The 9,031-nt window shown below is 63.4% G+C and overlaps 1 protein-coding gene across 1 annotated transcript; it reads right to left on the bottom strand.

The window, feature by feature from the left end:
• Positions 1-2,274: 2,274 nt before the first annotated feature.
• Positions 2,275-3,567, bottom strand: LOC130835936 (basic proline-rich protein-like). The gene has a single exon (XM_057707834.1). The coding sequence runs from the start codon at positions 3,565-3,567 to the stop codon at positions 2,275-2,277; it is 1,293 nt and encodes a 430-aa protein (XP_057563817.1).
• Between the last annotated feature and the right edge of the window lie 5,464 nt (positions 3,568-9,031).

Raw genomic sequence — 9,031 nt, 5'->3', positions numbered from 1 at the left:
CTGCTCAAAGCGGCAGGTTTCTTCAGAGCATCCTTTCCAAGCCTCCCCTCGTTCCTTGCTGCTTCCCCACCCCTACCTTGCAGGAGAGTCCAGTGCGGGAAACAGCTGCACCCAGGTCTGGTGGGTGGCTCCCATCTCCTCCCAAGAGGTGCGTCTCCACCTCCCCAGAGCCCCCACCTGTCTCCCGAGGGCGGGCTCCCCTGGCGCCTGGTTTCTCAGAACCCGACCTGCACACCCTCCCAGCTCTCCTGTTTCTTGCCGCCCTTTCAGGGCGAACTTTCCGGAATGGTTGCTAAGAGGATGTGTTTGGTATCCAAGGATAATCTTACATTCTGCCTTCCCACCTGGGCGCTGCACTGCCTCTCCTCTCTGGGACGGGCCCAGGCAGTGATGCAGAGCAGCCTGTGCCCTTGGACATTCAGGCTAAGATTCTCTGTGCAGGGTGGGATCTGGGACCTTACCTAACTGTCCTTTACGTCACTGTAAGGGACTTTGGGGATGACATTCCAATTGATACATGACAGTGTTTCCCTGAAGCAAACCCTTGTTTTTAGGTCTGTGTTTATATGCACCTGAGTTTGAATCCTGCCTCTGATACCTTACCAGCTGTGTGACCTCGGGCAAGTTACTGGCCCTCTCTGTGCCTTATTCTGTAAAACAGGGTAGAAACAGTGCCTGCCTCCTGGATCTTTGTGAAGATTAAATCAGTTCACACTGTGGAAGGAGCTTAGGAGGGTCCCTAGGACAGAGTAAGTGCTCAGTAGCGTTGGGTGGGATTCTTATGATTGCCATACTTTAGGCAACATTAATGATTTTTATAGCAAGGTAGCACTATGTGTGCCGTAATTTAAGGAGAAAGTAAAGGTTTGATATAGACTGAGTGAGAGGAAGGAGGAAGGACTGGCTCACAGGATCGTAGAGGCCACAGGCTGGGGACCCAGGAAGAGCTGAGTCCTGTCAGCCTGGAGGCAGAATTCCCTCTCCCTCGGAGACCTCAGGCTTTTCCTCTTCAACTGATTAGACGAGGCCCACACGCATCAGACAAGTGATCTGCTGATCCACACGCTCATCACGGCTACAAAACACCCTCGGGACTTCCCTGGTGGTGCAGTGGTTGGGAATCCGCCTGCCAATGCAGGGGACATGGGTTCAAGCCCTGGTCCAGGAAGATCCCACCAAAAAAATGAGAAAAAAAAAACACCCTCAAAATATGACATCCGGTGTGAGCAAACGTCTGGACACCGAGGCCAACAGACTCAAAGCAGCACTGGACTTAGCATCTCGGTCCCAGAAACGCACCAGCGAGAGGAGCTGCAGGGGACAGAGCGGAGGGGAGAAGCTGCGAGCGAAGGGGAGCGTGCGACTGATGACGGGGACGGGGGTTAGCGAGAGCAGCGAGGCCAGGGTTGCCTTTTCCCTTGTTTTGCTTTTGGTTTAAAGATGGGACAGACCCTGGCAGTGGTTCTCAAAGTGTGGACCAGCGTCACCTGGGGTCCTGTGAGAAGAGCACGTTCCTGGGCCCCCCAGACCTACTGGATGGGAAACTTGGTGGGGGCTGGGCTTCCAGGCTTAACAAGCCCCTGGGGGACCCCAGTGCACCTGAGTACACTTTTGTGCCTGAAGGGGGGGGGGTAACCCGGGAGAGAGGAGGTTCCGCCCAGGTGTGTCTGCCGGGGCCTGAGGGCACGTGACCCGGGGCCAGCTGTGACCCAGGACGAGTGTGGCTGTTGTTGCCCTTAGACCAGTGGGAAGGCAGATGTGCCGCTGCACTCTGGGGCGACTCTGCCAGGTGACTGGCCTTCCCTGAGGTCGGAGACAGGAGGTCACGATGGTGGGGTTGCACTGGGCTCGCCTGGCGCAGGCTTGGCCAGGCTTTGCTTCAGCCGCAGCCGCCCAGGCTGTGTCCACAGGGAAAGGCCCCTGTCTGCCCGGCAGTCACGCCTCTCCAGACCCCCTCCCCCACTCCCTTCACTGGGCTCTACTTTGAACCACACAAAACTGCTGAAATTCAGTGGGTTTTGATGTTAAAAAAAAATCAGTTTCTTAGTTTTACTGCACGCTCTGCATGTGTGTTTATCACACCGTCTCTGCATGTTGCAGTGACGTGTTTCCAGATCTTTCCTGCCCCCAGACCCTTGAGCTCTGAGGGCAAACGCTGTGCCACCTTCATCTTTTTACCTTCCTCTCCTGCCCCCATCGGTGCACAGGTCACCACACCAGGATGTGGGCACACACGGCGCTGCCACGAGCTGCCGCTTGAGTTTCCCAAACCGCTTATGGAGACGGCACGTCCTCCTGAAACCCGCCCTCTGAAATGCCAGGCACTAAAGGACGGCCCGCCCCTTGGTACGGAGAGGCCAGTCGGGGTCCAGGGCGCACTCGTGGTTCGCGCACGTCCCCGGGCAGTGGCGCCATGGCCGGACACACGCATGACGGGCACCTGCGGGGCGCCGGGGTGTAGAATGCTCTGGGTGGCTTCGTGCCAACCATGGCGAGGTCGCGGGGCCCGAGCCTGGGCGCGCGCTTCCCTCCTGCGCCTCGCGTCCTCGGGCCGGGGGAGCGGCCGGTCCAGCCCGCCGCCCGCGGACCCAGCGACCCGCGGACCCGGCGACCCCACTCACCGGGGGCGGCGCGGGCGGCATGCGGCGGCGCGGGGAGGGCGCGCTGGGCTGCTGCGGCCTCTGCACCTGCCCGCGGGCGGCCGGAGGTAACGGCGGGCAGGTTCCGGCGCTCGCGGCCCCGCAGCTCCACTTCCTCCACTTCCCCTCGGGGAGGGCGCAGAGCCCCGGGGCTGGCGGGGCGGGCAGGGCTGCGCCTCTGCGCCGGGGAGAGGAGAGCGCGGGGGCTGAGGTCTCCGCGGGGTGCGCGCGCGGGGCTCCCGGGCGGCCGCGGGGGTGCGCGCGCGGGGCTGTCGGGGTCCGTGGGTGCGCGCGCGGGGCTCCCCGGCGGCCGCGGGGGTGCGCGCGCGGGGCTGTCGGGGTCCGTGGGTGCGCGCGCGGGGCTCCCGGGCGGCCGCGGGGGTGCGCGCGCGGGGCTGTCGGGGTCCGTGGGTGCGCGCGCGGGGCTCCCCAGCGGCCGCGGGGGTGCGCGCGCGGGGCTGTCGGGGTCCGTGGGTGCGCGCGCGGGGCTCCCGGGTGGCCGCGGGGCTGCACTTGCCTGGCGCCCTGGTCTCCGCGGGGGTGCGCGCGCTGGACTGTCCGGCGTCCGTGGGTGCGCGCGCGGGGCTCCCGGGTGGCCGCGGGGAGACGCGGGGCGCGCACGGCTTCCGCTTCCGCCGAGCAGCCTCCCCCCTCCCCGCGCAGGGCGCGCCCCCTTGGCGGGGCTCGGGGACCAATCCCGGGAAGGCAGCGCCGCCGGCCCCCTCCCCAGCGTCCACCCCGCCCGTGAGGCACCTCTGGTGCAGAGGAGAGCGCGGCTGCGGGGCCGTTCTGCTGGGTCGGAGGATGAGGTTCTGGCTGAGAAATGAAGAGATGGCCCTGGAGGACATGGTGCAGAGACTGAACGCGGTTTCCAGGCGCACTGGTAGGAGGCGCCGCTGGCCCTGAAGCCTGTTCTTGAGCTTGACATCATGTGCTGAGTGTGGGGAGATGAGTCTGGTGTCTTGGAACAGCCTGCATTTCTTTTTCCAAGCGGAGATGACAGGGCAGCAGAATAATGGCTTTGGTGTGGCAGCCGTAGGCTCCGTGGCCGGTCAGCCGGATTCCGTTCCACCCAGGAAGGTGGACAGGATTGCAGATTGGTGACGGGCTTCCTGGGAGACCCCAGGTTTGCATGTGGAGCCGTTGTCTGAAATCTGCTCACTCAGCCTGCATCTCGGCTGCATGTGCTGCAGTCGCGGTAGAGAAAGCGTTCGTGTTTGTGGCTCGAAAATAGGATGAGTCCTGGGCGTTTCGAGCTGGCGCAGCGCTGTTGGGGCCTCAGAAGCTCATTTTGAGGAGGGAGAATCCGAATTAAGCAGGTGGTTCTTTTCTCCAACACATATGATTTGAACCTAAGACAGATGTTTGAATGTGGTGCGGGTGTGGAGCGGGAGACGGCTCGACTGGTGGCTCGTTTTCTCCACCGGGTAAAGGATTAGCTTTGAGGAGGAATTCCGGGGGCTTCGTCTGGATTCAGGAGAGCCCTGCACGGGCGGCGCTGGGCACTGCTCTCGGGCGGTTGCTTCCGCGCCTCCCTGCTGCGTGTGCAGGGACACATCAGCCTGGGCTGGTTCTCCTTGAAGTGAGGAGGGAATAATCGTGTGTCGTCAAAAGTGAGCTGCCAGTCTTTTGCCTGATGCTGCCTCATGTTGTGTTAAGACCGTCGCCGCGTCGTCTGTCATGCTTTCCTGAGAGAGTGGGTTCGACCAGTTCATTGGTTTAGGCGTGGTATCCCCCCACCACCACCCCCCTGCAAGCACGAGACCCCCATGGGTCTTGAGAGCAAAGCTGTGACGAAGTCAGTGTAAACGTACTGTGTGTGGTGGTCTGACCGAGACGCTGGGAGATGTTCGCTTTTTAGGGGTGATTTCTGTGACTCGAGCTACTGGATTTAGTGTAAATGGGTCAAAAGCAAATAGAGCCATTTTATGCCATCTGGTCCCTTCTTCTTAGGAAGGTGGCTCCCTTTCCTGACGCAGGAGTCGAGTTTTGCTGGCTGCAGGGTGCGGCGTGGGGCTGCGGCGAAGGGCACGGGGCTGTGGGTTCCGGGCACCTCCTGCGCGCCCTGGAGGGGGGCTGCTCCTCACGCCCCCCGCGCTGGGCTGGAGTTGGGATGACAGAGCAGCGGGAGCTGCTCCAAAGAGTGATGTCATCCTGGTTTCAGGGATGCGGGCTTCCTGGTGAGCTCGGGGGCCGCGTGTGCACTTTGAACGGTGAAAAGGCAGCCTCCCCAGAGTGGGCGGGCGCTGACCACCCCGCGTCGGCGGCCACCGCCTCGCTCCAAACAGCAGCTCTGCACGTGTGTCCTTTGACACACCTGTGCTCCTGGTGGCTCCGATCTCACCAAGACGCTTTAAAATCCAGGTCAGCAGGTGCCGGTCTTGTGAACAGCCCCCCCGGCTTGGCTGGGGGAGAGGACCTGCTCCCCTCCCGTTGACACGGCCTCTTCCTTCAGCACAGACCCACTCCTCACTCCTGCAGCCTGGAGGCGCCACCGGACGGAGGCTGTGAGACACGGCGCCCGGTGCGTGTCGTGCGGTGTTGACACAGGGCCCCCTGCCGCGCGTGGGCCGGTCACACATGCTCTCGTGGGTTCGGGGACGCGGGTCGCTGTGAGCTCCCCCCAGCTCAGGTCTGAATCCCCAGCACCTCCTCGGTGCAACCCCCGTCCGTAGCATCTGTCGCAGGATGGCTCCGTCTGGAGGTCACAGAGGTCACTTGGATGCTGCTGTCAGGATTCAGGGTGGGGGGCAGGGCGGGGGGTGGGAGCTGAGGTGTGGGCGCCCTGAGCCCTCCCGGGGCTGGGTGGCAGTTTCGCTGTGCGGAGCTGGACCTCCGAGGCCCCACCCTGAACTGGCAGCACTTTCTCTCCATCCGCCGAGTGGTTTTAGCCTCACGTTTGCTGGGATTCCACAGCCTCCAGGACGGCTGTCCTCTGAGCTGGTCCGCCCGTGAGGGGCGGTGGCGCCTGCTGCCCGCACGGCCTGAGAGCCTGTTGACCTTGAGAGTTTAAATTCTCCGGACTCTCGAACTCAGTCTTTAATCACAAGGCCAGGAGCCCCTTCCAGGGGCCAAGGCTCCCCTTCTGTGTGGTAGGGCTCCTTTTCCAGCTTTTTCACTGTTTTGTTTTTCTCCCTGGATTTGCTGTAAGTGGTGACAAAGTAAGAAACATTCAAGAGAGAAACGCTAATGGACTGAGTCCATGAAGCCTCTGCCGGATACAGGAGGACAGCGGTGCGAGCTAGAGCACCCGCGTCGTCTGGACGGAACCATCACAGATTCCTGGGCCGCCGCCCCCAGAGTGTCTGACTTAGGACATCAGGGGCAGGGCCTGAGCACTTGCGTTTTCAAGCTCTCAGGTGCCCCCGATGGTGCTAGGCCAGGAACCAGACGTGGAGAAGCACTTAGTAGAAGGGTCTTTCTGTCTCGGGCCGTCTTCTCCACTGAGGGACCTTGAGCAGAATGCTAGCTCCTGCCGTGGGCGGACGGACGAGGATGGACGGGTGGGCGGATGCATGGATGGATGAGTGGACACGTGGACGAGGTTACGCACAAGACAGTTCAGATAGAAGACGCTCTAGCGTGTTTCAGAGTTCTCACGCCTCCCGACGAGGACCGACAGCTCCCAGTAGTTTGCTTGTTGAAGGAACAGATCACTGGTGTGCGTGAGGACAGAAGCCATCAGCCTGCTCACCCCTCTGGTTCGGGTTCAGCCCCGGGACCTCTTTAGTCCAAACGTTGTCCTTCCTGTCCGTTCCGTCCCACCTTCTCATCTCGTACACCGACTTTACCTCAATCCAAGGAGCTAAATCCAAGTGCTGTCCCAGCTGCTAACTCGGCCTCTCGGGGCTGGGGATGCTCTCCCACGGCCATCGTTCTAGCAGCATCAGAGTACGCGTTCACGCGTCTGGTGTGTCCCTTTTCAGGACCCAGGTGTCCCACGGCCGTGTCCCCCGAGAGCCGTATTCAGTTGCAGGAAGCGAGCCCTCGTAGGGGTCCTGTTCTGAGCCCCCCAGACCCCTGACAGAGGGAAACGGACGTAGCTCTGTGCCAGGCCTGGCCTGAGCCGTCTCCTTGTAGGGAAGACGGACGCTGTTGGGCGGAGGCGCGAGGATGTGGAGGAGGCCGCCCGGCCGGTGGGAGGGCCGCCCGGGGGAGGGGCCGCTGCGGCCACAGCCCGTCCTCGCCGCGTGCGCGCCGCGGAGTCAGCTGAGCCCTGGGTTGTCCCCGGCTCTGCAGCCGATTGTCACGGTCTTGACGGCCCCTGGTCCACTCCCGCCCCCGCCTGGGACAGCCTGGCTCCAGCCCAGGACGGTCACCTCAGCGCCCCCGTTTCCGGCCCATGGTGGGCTCCGCCTGGTCGTGTCTGGCCCCTCGGGGCATGCCTGCCCCGTGACGGGGCTCCCGTCCTCCCGCGTGGCAGGGCTGGGGCGGCTCTTCTGTGTCCAGGTGATGCTCACCTCTCCCTCCGGACCCTGCGGTTGGCATCACAGGGGCTGAGCTGCCCTTTCTCTGCACCAGCCTGGTTCCTGACGGTCAGGAACCGGCACCAGGTGGGACCCCAGGTTGTGGCCGAGAGCGGGGCCGGGTGATGGGGCTGAGCCCGAGGAGAGAGGCGGGCTCGTCAGGCACGTGGCCTCCTGTGGACCACAGTGCTCACCGGACCTGGAGCCCACGCGGCCAAGAGAGGGAATCATCCCCGCCTGGCGAGCGTGGCAGGGTCGCCGGGCGCCACGTCAAGGAGGAACCCAGGAAAGGATGAAGTGGGCCATCGGGCCGTGCTTGTCCGAGCTTGGGGGGGCCGGGGGGCCGTGGGGCTCCCAGGTGCAGGTGTGCTCACCTGTGTGCTGGCCTCGTGGGAATCACCGACCCCACGTGTGAGCCACGAGCTGCCCGCTGTACACGGCATCCCAAGAAGAGCGCGGGGCAGGCTGTCGGCACTCGAGCCTCGCGCGTGGCCGGAGGGCCCAGCGCTGCCACCCCTGCTCCCGCCTGCATCCCGGCCGCGAAAGGACTGAATTTTCAATCACCCGGAGTCTCGCTTGGCACGAGACCTGCACCAGATGCCTCCCGGCTCCCCTGGCGAGATTAAAGACTCTTTTACTGCCAAAAGCCATGCCATTTATTAACAGGAATTTCCTAGGAACTTGAGGCCACGTTGTGTGAAATACACCCCTGGGCCCAGAGGAGCGAGTCCAGTTCTCGAGTGGCCTTCAGCTTCCCCGGCCAGCGTCCCACAGGAAGCCCTGGCTCTCAGGAGTCTTTGTGATTTTTCACGGAGTCTTGGGGAGGAAACACCCGCCGACTGCTGGGAAATTCCTGCCGAACCTCAGGGTGCTTGGGAATGCAAGGCTGCGAACATGCAGGACAGAGAACCCAGCAGGTCGTGAGCCAGGTCGCAGCACAGAGCCGGCTTTTGGAAAAGGGTTTAATTAGTAAATCTTTAAAACAATTAGATGTTTAAGGGAGAGCAGAGGAACCCCAGCCACGTGGTGGGAAGACCATGTTGGGTCACAGCCGTGCATCCGCCTGCACGGGTGAGCGTTCTGACTCAGGCCGGACCCCCGGGGGTCAGGGTTCTCTGTGCAAACGGCACAGGCAGGGAGGGACACAGCCCCGGGTGACGGCTCCCTGCGGGCCCCAGTGCCCCGTGGCAGCAGCTTCCGTGGATCCGCAGGGCCCACGTTTCCGCGTGGCTGTTCCTGAGGCGCTGTGCCCTGGACGCGCCCCCTCAGATGCACATCTGTGTCCTCCAGACCGTGTGCCGGGCCAGCCCCTGGGAAGCCGCCGGCGTCGGCTCTAGCTTGGGAAGCCGTGTCGGGAACGCGCGTGGGAGAAGGGTGAGCCAAGGCGTCCTCGTGTGGCCGTGTCACTCGGGCTCCGGGAAGGGGCCCAGGTGCTGCCCTCTCCCAGCCCGGGCTCCTGTCCTGCGACCGTGAGCATCTAGCAGGCGCCGGAGCCCTGGGAGCCTCGGCAGCGAGCTGCGGGCAGGGCTGTGCCACGCCCGGGTGCCCTGCCACGGTCCTGGGCCTTGCTTGGAGGCCCCGGTCCAGGGGAGTCTCCCTGTGGAGAGCGTCGCTCGCCAAACAAAGCAGCGTCAGGGTTTCCTCTCTCGGAGCCGGAGCTGCAGGAGTGACCGAGGGCGGAACTGCCAGTTTATTTCCAGAGCGCCCGGCGCGTCCCCTGAGGCCCTCCCGCCTCCCGCCTCCTGTGGTGTGGACGGAGGCTTCCTGAGCGAGCCAGCCCCTGAGCTTCGCACACAAGCCCCCCCCCGCCCCCCCAAGGAAGGAAACGCCCAGAACTTGCAACTAGATGGGGAGCCTCGCCCACTGCAGGAGACCTTCTCTGACCGGCCTGCGTCCTGCCGCCGGGCCCCCTGCGCACAGCTGGCT

The sequence above is a fragment of the Hippopotamus amphibius genome, chromosome 14 (genome assembly GCF_030028045.1).
Source record: "Hippopotamus amphibius kiboko isolate mHipAmp2 chromosome 14, mHipAmp2.hap2, whole genome shotgun sequence".
NCBI lineage: Eukaryota > Metazoa > Chordata > Mammalia > Artiodactyla > Hippopotamidae > Hippopotamus > Hippopotamus amphibius.
The sequence above is the reverse complement of the archived record's forward strand: the minus strand, read 5'-3'. Positions and strand labels throughout refer to the sequence as shown.